Source organism: Phalacrocorax aristotelis, chromosome 3 (genome assembly GCF_949628215.1).
Source record: "Phalacrocorax aristotelis chromosome 3, bGulAri2.1, whole genome shotgun sequence".
NCBI classification, from domain to species: Eukaryota; Metazoa; Chordata; class Aves; order Suliformes; family Phalacrocoracidae; genus Phalacrocorax; species Phalacrocorax aristotelis.
Window position 1 is genome coordinate 49,145,195 of NC_134278.1, and position 24,577 is coordinate 49,169,771.

General features: G+C 38.7%; 1 protein-coding gene across 2 annotated transcripts in view; it reads right to left on the reverse strand.

The window, feature by feature from the left end:
• Window positions 1-24,577, reverse strand: part of PREP (prolyl endopeptidase) — a 106,387-nt gene that overhangs the window by 29,230 nt on the left and 52,580 nt on the right. For both annotated transcript variants that reach the window (XM_075087370.1, XM_075087371.1), the window contains exons 8-10: window positions 23,508-23,699; window positions 14,433-14,630; window positions 10,734-10,837 (exon numbers count right to left, since the gene is read on the reverse strand). In XM_075087370.1, the coding sequence (XP_074943471.1) occupies window positions 10,734-10,837; window positions 14,433-14,630; window positions 23,508-23,699 (494 nt within the window). The remainder of the gene's footprint in view (window positions 1-10,733; window positions 10,838-14,432; window positions 14,631-23,507; window positions 23,700-24,577) is intronic.

Genomic DNA, 24,577 nt, shown 5'->3' on the forward strand with positions numbered 1-24,577 from the left:
ATGCTATCCAGTAAGGCCAGAAATGCAACATACTATACTCTGACAGGTACAGACACCTACAGGATAGGGAACAACTGACAAAAAAATAATTCAGAAAAGTGTCTTAGAGTTATAGTACACACAAAACTGGTCATGAATTGTTATGTAAAAGGCAAACCCTATACTGGGACATATAAGCCAAAGTCTTACCTGCAAGGTGAATGAGTAATGCTTTCTGCTGTTTTGAAAAGCCTCAGTTAGAGTGCTGTGTTCAGTTTAAAACATGGCATATCATATACAGGGAAAGAAAAAAGAGTGATAGGAGGCCCAGAAAATACAATCTGCCAGAAAAACTGAACAGAGTGCATGGTTTTTGGGATTTCTTTTAGCTAAAGAAATCAAAAATTGAAGGGACACATAGTGAGTGCCTCTAAATTTGCAAAAGTTTGCTGTAACTAGAAAGAGAATTACCTGTCTTCTGTGCCTGCGAGCAACACAAAGCAATGCATTTCAACTGTGGCAAGGGAATTTAGGTAAGCCCTTGTAGCAAACCCCCTGCTCCCTGCAGAAGCTTTTTACCAGTAAATACAGTGAGGCACTGGGACATATTGCCTAGGGAGACTGAAAGCTTTTAGGCAGAAGGCAGACAAAAGCCACGTGGGGATGGTGCAGGCAGAAGTGACCTCCCACAAAGCCCAACTCAGATCAGCATGCTCTAACCTTGGTAGCCACAATGGCCAGCTTTGGGACATGGGTACGTGCCCATATTGCCTCCACCTCCAACTGCATTCAGGCACTGTAGTTTCTTCCCTTTCCCAATTTTTCTGTCTCTTGGTTATTATAGCAGCTCTGCCATGGGTTTCTCTGTTCACAACTGCAAAGTCACCTGCTGGGCAGTAACAGCTGGAAAAGCCAGTATCTTACCTCCTGGACTGCAATGGATTAGATCATCTTTTGAGATTGCTTTTACCCATGTTTTATATGATTTCAAGAGGAGAGGCTTCAAAAGTAGAAGCAGAAAAGACAAAGGGACTGGAAGAACAGCTTCCTCCCTTCTCCCTGCCTTCTACCTTTCACAAAACCATGATTGTTTGAGAGATGTGAAGGCCATCCAGGGAGTTTACATATATATAATAAAATTTACAGGAAGAACTGGTGAGAATAGAGATACATTAAAAATATCCACCACCTGCATTGAGAATTTGTACTAGTTAAATTTCAGAAATTGGTTTCAGTTTTCAAATATTAAAAGTTAAATGTTAAAATTGAAAACAAAAATAAAATATTTTAGAACTTGCCCATATATATATTACAGATGTGTAAACACCTATAAAAAGAGTGCACAGTATTTTATTCTCAAGTAGCATGGGCTTCACTAACAAGTAACACAACTGCAATTACTATTGTTATATCTGCTCGAATTCAAAAAACATCCCATGGCAGACACAGATATATACCTGTGTATATAACTCTTACTAAATACAAGTCCCCTTCTTTGGAAACCTAATGACTACTCAAGAGACTTACATGACACTGCTAGCACAATACTGAAAAAGACAGCCAGAAGAGCCTAGTTGTCTCTTGGTGGCCTGGTAAAGGAATTCAATGTGTTTCCCTGCTAGATCAATGGTTTGAATGCTGGCCCGCACCAGTGATGACTGACAACCGTGATCATCTAATGATTTTTTGCCAGCTGTATGAATAAAACCAATTATTGTGGTCCCAGAGCGATCTGCCCTCAATGCAGCATTATCATCACAATTTAACACCCTCCTGGGTAGGCTCCATGAGGCAAAGTAATGGGTGGGCAGATGGTTAGAAAAATTCCCATACTTGCAGAGGAACACTCTCGTTCTGAACAATGCTGGCACACCAAAGTTTGACATTTAGCCTCAAAAAAGGGACAGAGAAAAAAGAAGTGGTAGCTCCCACTTCCTTCAGTAGAGAACTACACAAGCAGTTCTTGGTGGGCTGAAATCTTCCATTTTTATGACTGTTTTGTCTGAGCAAGAAGTGAACAGGCACAAAGCTTTGGAGCAGTTTTTTTGTGGAAGCACCCTGTGTATTTGATCCTCCACCACTGATGGAATTGGCTGTCAATTTGCACTATACAAGACACACAGACACCACACTGATCAAAATACAGTGTTTTGTCAGCATTTAATACTATTAGAGATATTGAGAGTGGGTACTTTTTATTGATGCTGAAGTTCTATGACCCACTATTTGTTTAAGACTAATCACTGGCTTGATTATGTTTTCAAGCCACATCTGAAGACTCAGCTCTGAGGATCAGCAAAAAGAGTAGCAAACCATCAAAACATAACCCCAGTGCAACACCTCATCGATGTGCAACCATGGACAAATTTCATTCTGAATGTTTCTGCTCCTGTAGAAACAAGCTAATAATACTCACTGCCTTTGAGAAATAATGCTGATATGCTTATACAAAGGGGAGAAGACTAGTCGAAAGAAGATTCCTACTGAGAATCATTAAACAGATTTCTTACTTATCTTGAGAGTAAGGGAGTTAATTAAAATAGTGATGTGTTCATGGTTAATTACTGGAACTGAGATCAATCACAGGAGTGAATACGAAAGCTGGAGAAAAAAGAGAAGGGAAGACATCTTCAGTGATTTGTTTAGAAAGAGGACAAGAAATGAGCATTTTCACTACAACATTCTCATTTTAATCGCTCTATATCAAAGAATCTATCTACTGAGATTCCTGAAGGTTTAAACACACATGTTCATTTAATATGTCCAAGCGAATAACTTTTAAAATCTTCTTCCTGATGGCAAAATGTATTTTGTCATTTATTGTCAAAATCAAAACTATTTTTATTCATAATTAATAATACGATTATTTAAGACACAGAAGGCTGTAAAAACAATGCTTTAAGCTCCATTACAATTGCTTAAGCTCTTGATTAAAATTCCTTTGTGTAAAAAGAGATTCTCTACACTACATTCAATAGTTACAGCTCTGTTTTAATCCATGTTATTTCACCGTGTGTTTTAAGTGATCTGGAAAAAGAAACAGAGCACAGAATACAGATTGGGATCAAGTATGCCAACTAACAGCTCCACTTATTAGAAAAGCAGAAAACAAACCACTCCAAATTCAAACAAGTTCTACTGAGTAAGACATACAAATAGTATTTCATAATGAGTTTTAAACTACTAAGCAATCACTTCTGTCAGCTTAAAACAAATTAATGTTTTTATGAAGTCTTGAGCATGAAGGTTCTACAGACACTAACATTTTAAGAAGCTCTTCAATTCCCTGCACAGGCAGGGACAAAAATAGCAGAAAAATAAATCTAATATTAAAAGCTTGGAACTAGTCAGTCACAAAGCCTATATGACGAACCAAATGAACAGAGAGATTGGTATTTTAGTATTATCCCCCACACTGTGTGGTCTGGTATTCTGCTAATTCTTCCTAAGAGCAGTTCTGTATTCTTCCATCCCAAACCACATTTCCATTGTTCTGCATTCTGCTGAGCAAAAACTCCCAACACCCTAAACTGTGCAGCAATTCTCTGTGGCATGTAAGAAGGGGATAAAGCCAACCCAGACATTTAGACCTTAAAGCAGGATTTGAACTGGAACAGTGAAGAAAGCAATGCAAAATTCTTTCACTTCATCCTCTTACTTGAAATACAGAGAGGATCTGGTTCCTACTCCAGACACTTAGGGAATCTCATGGTCTACCAATATTACGGTATGAATTCTCTGAAGTGCATTGGATGGAGCTGCTTAAATATAATGGGTGTAGAGCCAACTGCTACTCCTCTGCTCAGGCATAAGGATTTCAAAGTTCAAGAGCATGTAAGGTCATTGTGGGAAATCCTTCACTTGATACTCTTATAGACATAAAGTCTTTAACACCAACAATTCCCCCCCTAAAATGGAGTGTACTGTGGCTGCAGATATGTAACATATTTGATACACCACCTCCTGGTTTTCAAGAAATACAGTGCCTTAAAACTAGATGACTACATTTTCACTTGATGTTTCTTCACTGATCTGCAGTTAGAAGAGGTAATGGGAGATTAAAGTGGTGGTTGTAACAACCACTTGCCAAGGGTTTAAGATGTTAAGTTCACATCGACAAACAGCCAATGCTGCCACAGTTGTCACTGTGATTTTATTGATGTAATCCAGAGTGAGACTGTTGTCTTGGTGCCAAATCCATAGCCACTGCCAAAATACTGGCAAAGATCAGAGCTGAGGACTTCAATCTTCTTCCTGGGAGCTCTTACAGAAGCAGCTCAAGGCTCATTTCCCCCCTGCTAGAGGGCAGGTGTCTGCCACACTGTGTCAAGCACTAAAACTGGTACGTTTCTTCACATTCTGCTCCACCCCCCCCCCCCTGTATTTCTTCAATTCCTTCCTCACTGCAATATGGAACCACATGGGAATAAGAGACAGAAAAAACAAGCAGCTACTTGTTTCCCCCCCAGTATTAATTCTACCATCCCATCCCATGAGATTGAGGCAGGATTCAAACCCCAGTACTGTTAGAAGCAACAAAGTCCAGCTCCTCACAAATCAATCCCTTTTTGGCTGTGCTGGATTCTCAGGTGGGGGAAGAAAAGGATGCCAGAACAACTTATTCCCCTGAAGAAAAGGGGAGAATTTTTTGTCTCTGCTCAAAAACCTATGTAAAAAGTACACGCTTCTCTTCTCTGGTATGAGCGTGCGTTTTCTCAACAGAGTTAAATTCAGAGCTTCTGAATTTCTCTCAAAACTCCAGCGATCTATGCAAATATACTTCGACAAGGGAAAGAAACAACAGTAAGACCATCTTTATATCCACACTGAAAAAAGCAGTGATATCAGCTCTTGCACTGCTAAGCAGGTTGAGCCTACTACAGCTTTCACAGGACACTGCTTTCCTCAGCTGCCCTCTGTTACTTTGTATTTTAATGAGGGGATCTAATGCTCATGGAATGGCACCACCAGCAAGGGCGAGATCCAGGAATAGGGTGGGCAGGTGCTGTGCACAAGTTTCTCCCACAACTCTGCCAATCAACCTCAAGCCTGACTCATCTTCTCTCAGCATTGTATTTTCCTGAAAGAGATTAACTGATGCGCCAAACTGCACGGTGTGAAGTTCCGCTAGGAATTAGAATGACTGTAGACAAATTTTCCCTACCAATGACTCATAACTTGAAATCAGTGCTGAAAGGGCTTAAAGATGGGGGTGAAAGACTGAAGAATAAAACAATAAACTCCTCATGAAAATTACTTCACCTACAAAAATAATTTGTGCAAAAGAAAAAGGAAGAAAATCATCCCAGCCCCAAGAGAAGAAATATCCTTTTTAAGACTTGTCCTTCTTTTGCCTCTGCAACAATATCTAAACTGCAGCTGCTTTAAATCAAACTAAGTTGTAAAACTAAGTTGTGTTGTGAATTTCACCATTCTTCTGTTAGAGATAATCCAAAGTGCATCTGTCAATAGAAACATCTATTTTTGGTTTGTCGCAAACTATTTTAAGGACAGTACTGGAAGGTATTCAAAGAATGGCAAAAGGAGCCAAACAACATTTTTATTGTTGCAATTTCAACACTTAAAATGCTGCATATCAGCCTAAAAGTAGGTGAGTTGTGAGCCAGGCCAGAAGACTGTTTATCTATGATAAAGCGTCACTTTGAGGTGTTAATATGAAGAGGCATTTAAGAACTTCGTTGGCAACTTTTAAAAGATAAAATAAAGGCTTTTTATTTAAAGCAACCATTGAGTTAGTTATGCAGTAAACAGCTTACAGCAAATGCCATTTATAAGTTCCTGCAAAAGTGTTTTTTCCTCCTGTAAATCCCACCCCAGGCTACTTCCCAAAAAAGTCTGTCATTGTAATGGATGGAAGCGTCCAAGGAAGCAAAGTCAAATTTCAAGAAGCGTTTGGTAGAGGAAAAGTTACTAATGCAACTTACTATATCATTTAACAAAAGTAGCCAGGTTAAGTATTTCATGTGTGGCAAGCATTTTAATCAGCCTGACTTTTTCATGAAGGTCACACAGAGCCTTTCAAGGTAAGGGCATGCGCACAAGCTGCTTCACAGTATGTTAGAGTATGTGCTTGCAGGGTGTCACGTAGAGCCAACAATGTACAGGCGTGCTCTTACCCTGGTGTAAATGTCAGGTACATAGAAACAGCTCTCTCTTCAGCGCAAGATAAGTTGGCTTATTTGTTCTTACTTTGGGCTGCCAAAGGGTAAGAACTTAACCTCATGGATGACAAAGCAGCTGCTCTACCATAAATTTACTTAGTACATAATTACATAAATAATTACATAAATTTACTTAGTAAATGAAGTAGTAAACTTCATCGCTGGTCCACAGTTGCACTGCACAGCATCTATGACATACTGTAAAGTGGATTCAAAAGAGCAAAAACCAGGCACTGTGGCCTTTTCCAATTCAATGAATTCAGGTTTCATATACCCATGACACCTTACGCTTCAGTTCAAATCTTTTTAACTCAGTTGTGTTCAAAGACTGCTAAAGAACAACTCATTAAATTTTCATATATGCTGCACAGACAAAGCTAGGAAGATTGCTAATCTTAGTAGGTATTTCTTCAGATATATGACAATAAAGGAGGAACCTTGGCAGGAGACCTGCCTTTCTTCAAGGACATGGATCAGGACAGAGCCAGCAACATTTTTGTTTAGCACCTAGTAATTCTGATAGGAATTAAAGTTATGAAATAAATTCCCTAGTGTTGTTCAACCTCCTGTAATCAGCAGTCTTTGCCTATTCTCAGTATGTTTCTTGCATTCTTATTTCTGAGTTTCTTCCACAATTCCCTGCAAGGTTGCCTGAGTTTTGCAATGGCTATGCAAGGCTTTCATCTAGTTTGACAGCCATTTATAAACTGCTTTGATAAGCTGCCATCTCCCTTTCCTTCCTCCAAGCAGAAGCATCATCAAGGGCCCAAGTGGGTCCCCACAAATGGAAACGAGGGCTGGAGTCTGGCAGAAATGTGTAGCACTGGTGGGCCGAGTCACTACAAAGGTGACCAGGCAGCCCCAGCCCTGGCCCTGACAAACAGCCACTTCCACAGCTCAGCTGGGATTTCTCCATGGATCTGAATGACACAGGCAACTAATTTCCAAGATGTTGCCACATTGAGATCATTTGTCCATAAAAAGCAAAACTGAATGAGTGGTAAGCCAAGGGCGCTCTTTATAAGCGCTGATCCCAGTGTAACTACACAGGTCACATTTCTTTAGAGCTGGTACTGAGCAGGAGTGAGTAAGGAGGAAGCCAGGAACAGTAATATTGACTTCCACCCTATTACAGGCCAGTGGTGAAGCTCTGCCAGTTATTTACAAAGTGAAGGTTTCCAAGGGCATAGCAACAGCATGCTTCCTCCTTGAAATTATTTGTATTATTGTTCCACTTTACCTTAATTTAGCATGTAATTGATTTAAATGTAAAATGAGATTTTGTTTTTCCAGACATTTCGTAAAATTTGATTTACTAGAAAAATACATTATTTCTAATTTATGGCAACCCCTTCTAAACCCTTTTTAATTACATGGATATTTGTGTTCCATTATTATCCTTCTGAGTTTGATGGCAGTATTATAATTGTACCAAGTTCTTTCCTAAAGAGAATGCTGTTTTCTTTCTCTTTTTCAGCTCACTATGCCCTGAAGATATCCTGCAGAAGTCCCTTAATGAATTTGAGTGAAGCAGTAAAAACACATTCTCTGTGACAACATTTCCAGCAAACTGCCCTCTACAACACTCTTATTTCTGTCTGGAGATGCAGAGACAAACAGATGGGGCCGTTTACAACCACCTCATGCAGACACACTACTTAGACAATCTGCCCTGTGTATGTGCCAGAGGCAAATTTAAAAATAAGAGATTAAGAAAAATATCTAATCTTCTTTCAAAGGCTCCAAGCCACGCTGTCATACTGTTGCTTAACTTTATCTCCTAGGTCATCTCACCTTTTTCGAGGCTAAACTTATTTAATTTCCACTTTAGGCATTGCATCTTGTTATACCTTTGTCTATAGAAAGAACAATCCTCTCTTCCACCCTTACTCTACAGATGCAAAATCCTACATATAAAATAATTAATAATCCATCCTCTAATATTTCTTCTATAAATTATAGGTATTAAATATGCTAACCATCACAATACAATGACCGTTTTTCTAGAACTCTAATTATTTTGGTTGAGTCACCATTCCAGAAGGTATTTGAAAGACATGTAGATGTGGCACTTAGGGACATGGTGGTTTAGTCGTGGACTTGGCAGTGTTAGGCTTATGGTTGCACTCGATGATCTTAATGGTCTTTTGCAACCTAAATGATTCTATGGTTTCAACAAATATCTATGAACTCTCTCTAGAAGTTCCATATCTTCCTTGAAGTCCTCACCAGGGCACAGTATTTCAGCAGGGGCTTACCAAAGCTGTGTTTAGTGTAAAGATCACTTACTACTTAAGACGTATATTCTGCATAATCTTTTTAGCCACAATACTTGCTATGGGATCAAAGCAGTTGCCTATGAAGAGCCCTGTATTTTTCTGAACCTGTTCCATATCACCTATAGCTTACACTGTTTTCCATAGGAGCAATTTCTCTTAACTTTGTAAGCCTTAAACTTAGCCTTCACTTATGTGTGAGGAATAGGCACCTCCAAAGGAGCCTTCATGCTACTAAACTGGGGGACCTGTCTGAGCCTTTGGTGTATCTACAATAGCATTTCATTTCAAAACATAAGTCGGGTTCTAAAGCAAGTCTGCTCACCACTCTGACTTCCCACACTAGAGATGTTTCAGCATATGCTGACTGGATTCCTTCTGGATGAAACTCAGGTAGCAGATACACTCCAGGAATGCACTGAAAGCACTTCAACCAATAATGGAGATCCAGTTCACAGGACAGACTACAGCTAGTCCAAAGTAAAAAACTCTCAAAACAGACATTGGATCCTCAGCACAAGCCATTTCACTCCTGCGATTATTATGCCACTGTTACCATAGATGCAGCTTATGGTCTTCCAGGGATTGCAAAGGGAGCTCTGGGACATAAGCTGACACAATCTACCTGACTTCAGATTTTGAAGTGGGATAAATTCCCCCCTGTTTCCCAGATGTCTTACCCTCACTTGGCTATACTGAAATGCAGCTTGTCATAATGGGGCCAATTTAACAAGTAGTTCACATTGTTATAAATCAATAACCCGCTGTCCTCTGCACTTCGTTATCTGCCAATCTTTGTTGACTCCGAATACTTGATTAGCAAAGATTTTATCCTCTAGATTCATGAGGAATTTACTGAACAGCATTAGACCTTGTTAGGAAAGACCTCACTCATTTCTCTCCATGTTCATGTCTCTCAGAACCAGCTTGTAGATCATCCATGTCTGTAATTTTAACTGCACTCGTGCAAACTTTTAAATCCACCTGCCTTCGTTTTATCAAGGCAAAAAGCCTCCTAGGAAGTCTGAGCCTTTGATGGCTTTATAAACCATCCATGCCATCTTGCCCTCCCAAGAGGCAGCAGGCATATTTGACAACACCTGTTTTTCATGAAACCAAAATAGGACAAATATGTTTGTCTTTTAACCCTTTCATCATGGAGTCCCAATGAACCATCAGAACCTTGGGAAACCACTGAAACAGAATTAATGCACTGCCAACTTACTGTTTATTAAGTACTGAAGCAATATCCCATGGACCCAGATCCTATGGTACTAGGTAGTGTACAGATTGAATGGAAGGGTCCCTGCCCAAATTGTTTAAACATCTAATACTAAAAGGTGTTAGACCTCTACAGTAATTGCTTCATGGGGTTTTACATTAGAAATGTTAATTACATACATGTATGTATTTTAAATTGCTTTTATCTTTTACTCCTTGTTCTAGTTATTCCAGCACTACAAGCAAAGGGTCTAATTCCGCTCTTATGAAAATCAGAGTGAGTTGCTCCAGGTGTAACTGCACTGACGCATTCATGGACACAATATACCATGGTACTTCTTGGGAAGGTGGAGAGAATGGGAAATTCTTACACACCATGAACAAGCAGTATTTTTCTGTTCACACTACTAGATATTTTCCTGCTTTCCTTCCAAATAATAATGTTAAGACCTTTCATAGCTCTATGACAGATTTCATATTTGATGCCAGCTACAAATGGACTAATGTATTTCCTCGTTTCCTCCCAATTTCTTCTTGAAGTCTTAATAGAGATTAACAGTATGAACTTGTGGGGAAAATCATCGCTATTTTTATATCAGAGTGGTGGGAACAGAAGTGTTTTATCTATTGTTGCCACCTCCCCAGAATACTGTGGAAGTGCTGGGAAGATGACTGGCTATTCCAAGTTTCCACTATTTCTCCACTGCCTCTTAAGCCTTGCCCTATCACACACTTGCCTACTGGAGCCATGCCAAATTGCCCAGGTGAGAGAAATACATAACCATGGAGAAGTAGCAACTTGATTTTAAAACAAATATCAAAGAATACCATAACATGGGTAAAAAATCAGAGAACGTATTGCCTCATAACGTAAGATGACTGAGGAATAAGTCTGCCCCATTACTTGCAGTGGCATCTTCCAATCTCTCCAACAAGACTTAGTGGAATTCCTTCAGAGTGCACACAGGTTTGCAACCCAAGAGCTAAACGAACACTCTCACCTTTAGCCAAGTGCAATTTTATTAAACTCTTGCATAAGTGATTGCAGCAAGACAGCAGAATTCATTTTTATTACCTGAATTGTCTGGTAAACCGAAGGATCAAAGCCTTTCACAGTCACCTCTCGGAAAACTCTTGGCTCCAGTTCATCTTTGGTCAGATCACAGTGATATATAATACCTAAAACACAGCGCAAGTTTGTCAGCTTAGTGTATGCCCATCATTAAAAGGATGCTGGTTTAGGCACTGCGATGGTATTGAATGGCAAAGGTAACTCAGCAGGGTGAAAAACAGTAGCTCCAGACACATTATTTCAATTAATATACACTTTAACATATACATATATGCTTTTCATCTAGTAAGGGTGCAAACGGTTTCCGTACAGAAAGAATAATTCTCACTGAATACAAAGCCAGGTATCCAAAGTGGGTTAAGCAAAATGGAAAAAAGATTTTTTTTCATCAAGTTACATAGCACTTATTGAGAATGATAATGTTGGAAGAAAGAAGTATGAAGTAAATTTTAAAACCTCTCCTCTAGAATCACCAGACTGAGAATAAGTATATCAAGAATTTAACTCAGCTCGACATTTGTCTCTTTATGATAAAATATTTTGAGATTAGAATTCAAACAGACCCGCAGAGAACAGAAAGAGCTGAGCATCCACTTGAAATTGTGGCAGACTAGCATAGGTTACCTATGTAACTGAACAGAATTTGGTCTTGTATCATTTATTTTACATTCTGATCCTGCAGGTTTGAAGGCAACTTCACTTGCTTGAGTTGCACCTACGATTTCCAAAAGATTGCGCACATGAGAAAATTTAAGTCTATAAGCAGTATAAAGCTTCTAGGTTGCAGCAGAGGCAGAATCACAGAGACTGCAGAAATCTAAACATTACATAGATGTGTAATTGGCCAAGAAGAATGTTGTATTTAGACTATAAATCACATTCCCTGTCATTTAACCTCAATTAAATTAGAGCATGTCCCATACAGTGTGACTATCATTTGTTTGCACATGGGTTAACGCTCTACGAAATCCTAAAATTCACGGATATACTACAGATACATATGATACAAAAAAATAACATTAGTGTTAATTATTCTTTGTTCTTCTGCTTTACAACAAGCTCGTCTCTGTAGAATTTTAAACGTATATCAGGGAAAATAACACTAAAAATTAAGGCAACAAGACCTCTACAGGGATCCTCAATGTAGTAAAATTCACCAAGGTGGACAAGGCTTGATTGAAATACTGCTGTATTGTGTATATTTTTGATACTTTCAGGAAACCAGAAGTAATTACTATAGAGGTTATGGCTATAAAAATTATATTGAAACATGAAATAATGAGGAAATATATCTGATACAAGGGAATTACCTCACTAAATCACTTTTAGAGACTGTGGAAAAAAAATCAAAGATACAGATTGGCAAAGGAACACAGATGAAAACCAACATTTCTAATAACTGATAAAACCTCTTTCCGCAATGGTGAATTAATAGGGGAATAAAAGTAGGACTACTCTAATCTGCTGGGAGTTTTTTTCTTCATTTGTCACAAAGTGACTAGCAAGCCTAATGCAGGATGACAGGTACAAACAAGCATTAAAGCAGCATTTCCCTTAAAGATTAGGATCCAGAAAGTGATACGAAAGCACAAAGGAAAGCACACCAGGTGGTCACAGGCAGAACAGTCATTTGACATATATACAGCTGCCCAAGCTGGATAACGTATTGGCAAACGTTACACACCAAGCAGGCAGAATAGCTGCATATTAGGAAACCAGATGATGAAGCATAAGCACAGTCATAAACTGCATTTCAGGAGTCCATCAACCTAATATTACAGTAACATGTAATTGAACCCCTGGTACTGCATCTCTTGTTCTGTTACAGTTTTAGTAGCATGGCAGTTAATATCCAAAACCAGTGATTTAGGGACTTGTGCTCTTTTGCTGGGTGCTAAATAAATGCAGAACACTAGGGTGCTCACTTATGTGTCTGCCTGGAGTGGACAGCAGGAATAACCATATTTTTCAGGGAAGAGCAAAAATCATTTTTATGGTGTCTGCATCTATGGTTTTAGAAGTGCTTTATTCATTATTTCATATATATGTTTACTATCACTTATGTTGTAGGTATGAAATACTAGTATGTTAATTTGTTTCTCATTTGAAAAAATATAGTGCAACTTAATACAGGGCAAATTATATTGATTTCTAATAGTAAAGTAGGAAGATCTAGGTTAACCAAAGACCGTGCTTTTTACTGACAGTGTGAATAGAGGTTGCATGCAAATTAAAAAATATCCATACACCTACCTAAAAATTACCTGTCTCATCTGGTTTCCTTACCCTTTCCATATTCCCATACATTTTACCTCCATTCTTTCACTTCCTCTTTCTTCTAGATTCCTGGTCGCTCTGCCCCAGTTAACAGAGCTACACTATGGTGAATCCTCTGTAGATGTTAAGCACATGTATGAAAAGGAGAAAAAAAATCTGCCCAAGCAACTGGCAGGCAGTGAAAGCAGCCGCTGTTGGCTGGCTGACAAAGCAGGGGCTAAAACAGATCTCAGGGCTCTTCCCCTCCACCTGGTTAGCAGCTGCAGAGGCTGTATTGGCTCAGCTGAGATGAACAGTGCAGGCTTATAGGACTGGCAACTGCTGGCCCAAGAGGTGGGATGTGAGCAAGTGAATTATCTGAATCATCAAGGTGGGATGAAGCTAGAGGTAAAGCAAGAGTGTCCTCAAGCTCCTCCCCAAATGTGATGGCTGCAATGATCTGGATGTTGCTTAAAAAGTTTGTTTAAAAAAGAAACTGGAAACAGAATCTATCTTATTTCTGGTTATGTAAACAGTAAGATAATACTAGGAAATTCATCATATTTCTTATCTGCTAAGTTTAAAATGCAATTTTGATAATTCTACACAAACAGCAAACCTATCAAAACTGTTACACGGCCATTTTGCAATGTGGCTGTGCTGTAACTGAAACAGATCAAAAATATGTCAGATGCCGTAAGAACATTTCTGATCATTTTATGATTCATGATCACTCACAACCTTGGAAGAAGATAAAGATTCTGAAGCCTATCTCCCCTCTCCTTATTTGAATCCTGTCCTGCATTAGCTATTCAATGTGAGAAGAGGAGGAAAGGAGGAGGAAAAGAGAAAAAGGAGCAAATAAATTTTCTTGTCATACACTAGCTTGAAAATTGTGTAGAAACTGCCTTTCTATTGAAAATCCTGGAATACTTATTGGTGTGCTACACACCTATTAATGATTTGGACAGCTCTGGATGTGCTGGATTGTACAAAGAGGATTCCTACAGCAATCCAACAACACCAAGTGTTGTAAGGACAGATAGTAAGGATGCTCTAATGAAGCTATGCATAAATGAATCACAAAGCTATCAGAGAAAGAATTTTTATGACTTTTATTAATGTTAAAAGTTGTGATGAAAAATCACATTAAATACAACAGAGTTTGTAAACTTCTATTTTGCTGTATGGAGCAAGAGCTGTGAGAATGCTACAACTTAACCTCTGGCACAAGCCAGTCTTGAGTAATTTCTCAAATATGAGTAGGCATATTATTCAGGCTTCATGGATCAAGGACTTCGAAGTGTACAACCACTACTTACTACATGGGGTGAAAGCAGTTTTATCTCCATCTTAGACATATGTAATAAGTACTAAACAACCGGCAATGAGAAGGATATTGTTACCAGGAAAATAAACAATAACTAAGGGAAAAAGCAATCTTACCTGGAGATAAAAAGGAAGTAAACTGATAGAATATTTCGGTGTCCTTCTTTTGGCCACTATATCCCACAATACTGCCAACCTCTAGGGGGAAAGTCTTAAGATGTGCACCAGTAGCTAGATCATGAAGTTGCAGGATATTCTTCACGTCATGCAGATAGCACAAAACCAGGAAGTTGGACCTCACACAAGCAACCCATTCTGCAGTGTGGAAAAGAAAAACAAAGCCACAGAAAATACAGTTAAAAAAATTGTAAGAAAGAAAACAATCAGACATAATCTGATTCTAAAATTCTTTAGCGTACCTAAATACATGCACCAAAATTTGACATGCTTTGAATTTAACCCTTAAATCTTTAAAAGTCACCTGCCTTCTGAAACAAAAAAAATGAACCCAAAAGTAAAGGCTGACATTCTTTGGAAATGCACTAACCATGCCACTTGAAGCTAATTTATGCAGACACAGGATTAAAGAATCACTTACCCAAGATGCTTATGCATTTGGGGTGCTTATAGATCAACACTGCTCTTAAACATCACATATTTCAACACAAAACCAAAACCATAGATCTTTGCCAGCAAAACTTACGGAAATACATTAAAATCTAAACAATTGTTATGATTCAGACTCAAGCTAAACTAATAGGAACAAAAAGACTGTTCATCTTGTTTTTATTGCTTAAGTGTTCAGGAGGCTATTCTCGTAAGCAAGCTCTACGAGCTGGAAGAAAAGGGCTGTTCTGAGGTGATATCCTCAACACACCATTTTCAGAAAAACCATGTTTATTCAAGAAGCTAGTGTTGTTAAACAGCATTCCTGAGGCTCTAAGATAGTAGGAACAGGACACAGCACAGTGAACTCAATCTGGCAAAAGGACCCCTGAACAAAGTGCTCTGCAGAGGTTCATTTCCTTTACGCCTCTCCCAACAGTCCTGGGCCCCTGTGGAGCTGCCCACCTCGGCTGTGCAGCTGTGCAGGAACGAGAGTTTCTGCTTCACAAAACCTTTCACATTCTCAGTTTGTTCCTCAGAAGAATTAAAGAAAAAAACACCAGAGATATGTGAACTTTTTCATGGAATGCTGATGTTTTTAATCAGACTTTGGAAAATCCAAATCGATTTAAAAAAAAATTGTCTGGGCTGGTAATTTCTACAAAAATCCCTGAAGTTCTACTTACCATCTCACTTAAATCCCCATCTTTATATCCTGTGAAGTGTAGAAACTCTTCAGGGCTCCAATTTACCCAGAATATATCACATAACATATTCTCTCCTGTGCCACTGCCTTTAGATCTTTAGGGACAAATCTATTTACTCATGCAGACAGGAAAAAGATTGAAACCTCTTCAACTCTCTTAGTATTCCTGTCATTTAAGAAATGGGTTACCCTACTTCACAACAAAAGTATTTCAACTTCTTCTCATTAATTCACAATCAAATAGAAACTAGACAAAATACAAACAAGGTTAAAAGTCAAGAAAAAATATCTGGAAGGAGTGAATGAAGGATATTCTTTTTGCTTGTGAGACTAGGTGAGGTGGTGATTCTTGCCCTCTTCCAACTATGTATGTGCAACTTCTCCCCTGACAAGTCAGACTGGAAACCTAAATCATGGGCAAGGTACCAGCATTAGACAATGCCCTCTCTTTTCTGCTGGAAGCAAAAAACCAAAAAGATGGACTCAAAGAAACAAGAAAAATCAGGTAGGACTGACTGGGACACGCTGTAATGTAGCACTGTGAGATGGGGAGTTTAAAATACCAACATCAGAGGAAAAAATACATAAAACAAAAGAGAAGTAAGGGAAAATTGACTGAATTTCTGTTTTACGCTATTATACATTGTTCACATTTTAACAGTTCTTTCCAGTTTCCCCAACGTCCTATAAAACCAAATAATTTGAATTCAAAGAGTTGTACTGAAGACAATCTTACAAATACATCTCTGCACATTCAGGTAACAAGCTCTTTCTGAATTGAAGGTCAAAACTCATTATTCTGTAACACTTGGTTTCTTTAACAGTCCCTGCTTCCATATACAGTTCAGGTCTGTCACGACCCCCTAGAGCTCAAAGATCTTCAAATCCTATAGTATAGTATAACACTAATTGAAATTTCAAGCATGAAGCCATGACCTGAAATAATAAGATACAGAACAACATAACACTGTTTATAAATTAGCAATTGATGTGTAATTTTAGCTCTGGAATGACTTAAATTTCTTAAGTGAGGCTGGAGAACAGAATAAACTTTGTAAGTTTAATTGTTGTATGCAATTACATATTTTGAAATATAGAATCATTCTTGTCTGTATGAACAAGGAGAATATGCAGTCATTTAAAATATTTATTACATTGTCATTGCACAAACCTGCCAACAACATTCACATGCATAACTGGTTTATTAACACAAAATATGAATTTAAAAAATAGCACCCCTACAGTAACATGCCATTTTTCCCTGCAGAATTAGCTGGTCTGCAATAAGTATGAGATCCCATGAACTCCACCTGGTATTCTCAGTAGCATCTGTAAGTAAAATGTCCAGTTTTACTCTAGAAATTTCCTGATGCTTAAAGTTTCACAAAATGGATTATAGACATACTCAGATTAACTTCAAATGTATATAATATGTAGTTTTGCTTCAGCAAAAATACTACTTAAGCAATCTTTATTTTAAAATTAAATTGTCATGACCCTTGATTCCTCACTAATCATTTGATGAAGCATTGCAGTTTAATGGATGCTTTCATTAACAGTCAAGGTACATTACTGCTTCAACTTACATATTATGAAGAGATATTACTCTTTCATTAAAAAGATTCAATTGCCCAGGGGTAAGGCTGCTGGCTTACATGAGAAGTCCTGCTACTGAAGAACTTGCCTAGGAAGCAGCAATATTAACTCTCCATCATCCCTTTGGTTTACAAATTAGATGCTCTGTGCAAGGTGAAGATAACAGATGAGAAGACAACATAAAATGTTTTTAAAACATTCCATGAGATTTAGGAACACAACTTCTGTGCATAATACCTGTATTATAACTGGGGTTGGTGCATTGCTAACTGCCTCCAAAACCTGGAGTAATGGAAACTCGAAGAAATGCAAAAATCAAAACAGAGCAAAACACTGAAGCAAAGAAAGAGCAGAAGAAAAAAAGACACTGAGAACCAACACCTACATGCATAGCCAGCTAAAACAACGCTGAACTATTAGCAAGAGCTACTTTTTGACTGCAACCTATAAGCCGAGTCTCCCATTGTTACTCACATTCTCAGCACTGAGAACTGCAGATACTGTTGAGTTTGTTGCATTAGCAGCCAGCCTCCTTGGTTTTGTTCATGCTTTGCAGAATGCATCCTGCATGCCTCTCTACTTCCTGGAAGCTTTAAAGATTGTGCCCTTGCAAACTTCACATGTCTAAAAGCTAACCCTGAACACCATTGCTGTAGGCTCCCTTTATAGACAATGGGCAGAAATAAGCACCTTTAGAATGCAGTTCACCCAATTATTTTGGAAAACCTGTTCTGGGATACTGTGAATTGCTTGCTTACTGAGCAAAGTGGTTTTTTAAAATGCTAACCATCTGAGATCTCTCCAATGTATAGGGCCAGTTTATTTTCAGTTAATACCGATGAACAGAACATTTATTCTCAGTTATACCTAAATTTATCAATTTTTCTCCAGCACACTTACAATCCACCTACTTAAAATACTCATCAGGCAAAGTATTTGAGTTAACATTAAACACGTAGAGGTTGCCTTTTCCCACCCTGAGCCTCTTAGCTCAGGCATCACAGAGAGATGGACACACTTGTATGTACTGAAAGCAGGTGTGAAGAATTATCCTTGGTACTGCCCATTTCTCTCTGAAGATGACAATGACCACCTTGATGACTACAATAGGCTACACACAATTCTTCAATAGCTAAATTCGGGATAGAGGAATTATACTTCTTAACAAGGCCTAGAAAACTGGGTTCAACCATCTGTAGGAGAAACGGTCTGCTTCAACCTTTTAGAAATTCTTATACTGCTACTTTCCAAAAACTCTTTCATTTTGACAGCTTCATTAGTAGCAAAGGCATGCCACTAACTTGGCCCTTGCAACATTGCTATGAACAACTTTTGAAAAGTTTCAGGAAAAAAAAGGTTGAATCCTCACACCAAACATCTGTGCCGCTAACCTTAATTACTTACAGCAGTTCTGACCTTTCATTTCTGCAGCAGTAGCTACAGCATGTTAAGTGTCCAACTGTTCAAACATGCTTTGACAGATGCAGGCTGAAATGTTGATGGAGAAGAACATGCTAAGCTAGAAGAGCTAGGCTGCTGTAAGTCTTCAGCAGAAACTGCTGAGTTAATTGCTGTACAATGTGCTTCTGCATCCACTCAAAGAATGAATATATTTTAATGGAATGTCAAAGCTTTAGCTGGCAAATAGACCTGGAAGGTCATTTTGCTTTCTCTGGTCATCACAGACTATGACCATAAACTTCACTGTCTCTGCAGATTAACAGGTATCCATGCTGATCTCAATTAAAACGACCCATAACCACCACTCAAGGCTACTTATGGGTAGACTTGCAAGCAAAGCATGAGCGATTTACAGAATAAACCATGAATCATTCTGAAACATGTGAGTAGATGTTGATGACCCCTCACAACACTTGAAAAGGCATATGTCTTCCCTCTGAGACACCACCCTCAGTAACAGCCTTCCATGTTTAAGTTAATGGAAAAGCTCCAACCAATTTCAACAAGACAAGGATTTTATACACCACATCCTCTCAGTATGAGACACACAAATAAGAGACGGTGGGGCGGGGGAGCAAAGCTCTTCTGAAGCTGCAAACATCAGGAGCAACACTTCCTTAAGTAACCTACATGCTTTAGTCATCTGTGACTGACGCAGATTTTCCATGGCAAACAGAGCCACAAAAGCCCTACCAGGGGGGCAGAATAAAACTTTCAGTCAGGGACAGGCATGTGGACCACATCCTTTCCCCATGTCCCCAGTGACTGGGGGACTGTACCTGGCTTGGCCAGATCTCAGGGGGTGCTTTTTGTTGCTGGGAAACACTGGAGCTAAGCCACATCCCAAAGTTGTGTTTGTTTTGGTTTTTTTTTAATACATTTCACAGTAGAAGCTTATCAATCTGGTAATTTGCGTTGCAGCCAATTTCCTCCTCTCTGCCACACTTCTGCGCTAGCCATCTCCGCTGGGTGCTTCCTCTGGGCTCTACACAGAAGGTCACACCACTGCTCCTCAGAACAACCACACAATCCTTCACATACCCACTTTGCAAGCAAAACTCCCAAGTGTGTAAAGCTATGGGTACTCTGAAAAGACACCACAGGGTAATGGAAAGCACAAGCTTCCCAATGACCAAGATGAACATGAGGGATTGCTCACACCCATGCACATCCTTGTCATTTAGGATCGACAGTTTTGTGGTATGCATTGCAGACCTTCCCTTCTGGTTTCACGACAGTGCCAAGAAGATAACTCCATTTATCTTGCAATGCATTTGATGATTCTGGGTCGTTGCTCAGTATATTGCCTCCACGCTGTATTTTCTACTGTAAGCTACAGTCAAAAGAATGAAACAAAATCTGAAAGAATGCCTGGGACTTTTTTTTTTTTTTTACTTAATGCTGTACTTCAGGTGTGGATAGGACAGTGACCCAAAATCTGTATTTAAAGTTTAAATATGTAAAAATGCAGCTAGAAATCTTTGTCACACTGTTGGAGCATAACAACATTTTAGTTGCAGTAACTCCCCTCCTAAAACTCTTAAGCATTTATGACTTAGCGAGCAGGTTAAAGGTATGAAGAAAAATACTGTTTTTCACTTGGGAGTGCACATTCTAGCTGAGGGAAGCATTTTACATGCACTGAGTTTAGGTGTGGAGATGTGTACAAGGTACAGGAGCATTGCTAACTTTGGCCCTGCTTGTTAAATGGCCCGCTGAGATTCAAGGAATTGTTCAAGATCACTCGCTTCATCTATGACACATTCAGGAACACATGTTATTTCTCAGCTCTCCTTAACTCAGGAGACCTATTCTGTTTTTCTTTTCATTGTCACAACTACAGGGCTGGATATAACTGTTACTCTCAAGTTGCCCATCTCCACCAGTACTGGGCACTTCTGGGTGGGGAGTGTCACAGTTCTCAGAATTAAATATTTCACCTTCTAAAGACAGCAGATTCATCCTATGCCTTAGAACTAGGGTCACAGTCTCTGTAATGATCAGTCCACATTTATGGTTTCATAGCTGCCTTTTAATTAATTCAGCACACCCACTTGTAGCTACGTGGTCATTTAAACTACTCTTTCAATGTTAGATGTAAATCTCCCCTCTGGTTCTATTTTAGACTCCTTGAAAATTAAAAGTAACACTTTATAAACAAACTCCAAAGGGAAGGGAAATGAGTCTCATCACACCCCAATATGTTCTGAGGCCCCCCTGAAATTTCATTTAAAAATAGCTGTCATTTATTTCTTCCCCTCAGCTCACAGAGTAGAGATCTAAATTTACCTCAACTCTGTGTGAAATCCCTGCTGAGAGTTGTAAAATGAGGTGTGCGTACAACCTCATTGCAGGAATATGGCTGTTTTTTTCCCTCCTGATTTCCCCAATTAGCTCATTTATAAGCAGTTCTGAAAACAAAAAGGTCAAAACCAATAAAAAAGTCTATCTTTAAGAATATGTTGGAGAAACCAAATGACATTCACACTGCCTTGTAGGCATATATGTATTTCTTGGTTAGATTATATTAGCTATGACATCTTCCCTAAGAATGCATTATGATGCTTCATGGAATTTCTCTTTTTGCCATTGATGGACACTGGCAGAGCTTCATAATTCTTAATCCTGAATTTATTATTCATAAATAAATCCATTTCTGTGTGTGCACGGAGCAGCTTTTATAAAACTGAATCTAAGTTAATACACAGAAATGAAGGAAGCTATGGCCACCAGGCAGATCACACCAGAGTAGGAGACTCTTGAGCTAAATATCTATATATTCCAGTAAAAAACACTTGTGACCTAGAGCATCACTAACTATAATGTTTATAAAGAAATTCTAATACAGCTAACTACATCTGAGTAAAGAGTCATTACCACACATATGTAAAACTGGACAAGCAGCAATACTCATTCACCCTTTGAATCCCTGCTGTCCTAGCTTTTGCAGAATGTGTTTCATTACATTGTGATCTCTGGATTACTCAAAATCAAATTCACTTGACTGCAAGGTTTTCAAGACAATGAATTATTAGCCGCCTTATCCTATAATTATGCCTTTCTAAACCAAATCTTGGAATAATTAAAACAACATTACATAGAGACTAGCTTGCTTGCTCACTTAACTGAATGAGTGGTGTTTTTGTTTATTCAAGGCCACAACTTCCTGAACAGGATAAAACTCCCTTATCTTGGTGCTGAGGATACAACACTAATTTGCAAGTGTCTGCCACAAAGAAGTAACTGAACAATTCAAACTTACTTTACTGTAGTGCTAAGGTCTACTTATAACTCATCTTCGTATGGAGACACTTCCATTTGTTAGTTTAATCAATTCCCTTACATACCACTCCAAAAAGTTAGAGAGACAAGTGGCCATATGATTGCCTACTCTGACTTCACATTCAAATACAGTAGAAGCTTAACGACACACAACAGACTCCTGAAAGTCATTCTGATGGTTTTATACAACAGATAATGTTTATCTTCAAGTGTTTAAGAGCTGAATGCCTGTTGTGTTTACAATCTGAAGGCCAATGCCCACAAACCCATTTATCTGAACTTTGTTTTCCAAATGCAGTTCTTGTTATGTTTATATAGTCAAGGCTGTCATGTATAATCCATTAGTGTTGCATGCATTGATTTTATTTTTTGCACATGTAGAATGAAAACAAAATGGAGTTGAGGTAAATACTGCAGTGTAGTGAAGAGCCGATGTGTCCTTTGTCTTAGAAGAAATATATAGTCAGTGCTTATACAGCTGCTGGTCAAAGCTCCTTTGGCTGCCTAGACCACGTCTCAGGTAAATTCACATGATAAACACATTTCATGTCAACCCCATATTTCTGTCCCCCTCTGTCTGGACACTTGCCATCTCTAAGTCAATTCTTCAACTTGGTCCCACTTTATAAACTGCTGTTCTTTGCAACTAAAGCACGGCTTCACAAACTGTCAGCAAATTCAAACGCAGTCAGAAATCAGACTTGGAAGCAATTTTTCACTTACACCTATTATTTATTCTCTGCTTAGGACTTGAATCATAGAATGGTTTGGATTGGAAGGGACCTTTGAAGGTCATCTAGTCCAACCCTCCTGCAAGGAGCAGGGACAAGTAAAGGTCAGATAAATCGTAGTTATATTTTGCACTGTATGGAGAACTGGCTACATAAATGTACACAAAACATCTATCAAAAACAGCTCAGAGGAGTTTCTTCTGTATTATCTGAAACTAATTCTAAGTTTTAATGGAATTTTCCCCAAAACGACAGGATTGAATACACCTTTATTTTAATTATATCAAATCCAAAGATTTATGTTTTGAACTTGCTTTTATACTTAGAGAATTCCATGCCCTTCAACTTTCCTGAGGCCTTTTTTCAAGTATTGTCTATTCCTCTTAACCCAGCAACAACAGAAAATCCTGCCCCAAACTCCAACCAACTCTGTTCATAGTGTGCTGCACTACTGCCAGGCTTGCTCTTTCTCTTCTTTCTGCTTACAAAGGCCCTTTTGCTGTCATCCCTGGCTGTCTAGTAAACGTTTACTACACTGACATGAAGCAGGAAAATACTTTCCCTTACTTTCTGCAAACACAGAGCTAAAACAAGGACAGATGAAGCAACTTCACTATGGCCACACAGGATGAGAGAGAAAGAGGTGGGGGGGGAGCTGGATCTCCCGAGTATCAACAAGTCTTTTAATCACAAATCCTAAACAAAATTTAAACACTGGAAAAGGTAAGAAAGTCATACAAGATCATTCAATAGACTAATTACTGAATTAAAAGCAGAATAGAAAGCCTTTTACTTGACATTAACTCTTACCTAGAACATCTCTTTCATGTTCAGGGACAAGAACTTTCCATTTGGATTCCTCTGGGTCACTGAAGTCAATGTTGATTAACCGGTAATTTGGAGAATGGCGGTTTGTCTTGAAAGTGAACACTGTTCCTTCATTGGTGACATACTCATACTCGGCCTCAAAGTTATCTATCAGCTTCACCCACTGAAGAATTCCTGCAAGATCAAACATACAATGTAAATTCATCTCCTGAAACAAAACCTCTTAACACCTGAGGGCAAGGTCTTCCTGAGAATTGCTGTAGGCTCCTTCCTGAACAACAGGACTGACCGGAAGAGGTACAGCTATGGAAAGGGCCAGATATACACTAAGAACTTACAAAGAATTCTCCAGATTAATAGGCTGCAGTAGAAAAAAAGCCAGTTCATAGACATGTTAGCATACTGGTTCTGAGAAATTTCTATCAAAATATATGCAGAATAATGACAAAACTATGTCTAGCATTTCACCAGCTTTCTTAAGGGGCTGCTAGAAAACTCAGATGTTTGCTACAGAGGTGCTTCTACCATGCTGACTGCCAAGGAGCCAACGCTGCTGAGCACATCAGGTTCCTGCCAACAGAGCTCACAAGCCCCCACTTCTACAGACTTCTTGAAACAGGGAGTCGCAGCTGAGTCAAAAGTCTCTGCACTAAGCTTTCAAGCTCAATTTTATTTTTAATAGCCTTTTAAAAACTACTATTTAATTATAAAATACTATGCTTTTTCTTTTTGCAACAAAAGTTACTTTTTCTTAAAGTGGAAAGTTTTCTGGGTTTTTAAGGAGGACGGAACTTCCCACATAATAGAAATTATGTTATTTGAATGAGTACAATAAACTTCAATATCAGGAATTTCCCTGTAAATTGAGAAACAACATTCCTGAAGTGCTGTTCTGCAGAAGCTTGTCACCACTAAAGGACAACCGTGGATGGTTAACTAAAATGTTAACTTCTGGGTTTGTGAAGAATGAAATTGCCTTTTCCCTATCAACCTTCTGAAGTATCACACTCACTAGCAGGAGTGTACTCCTCAATCATGAAATGCCTCAGTTT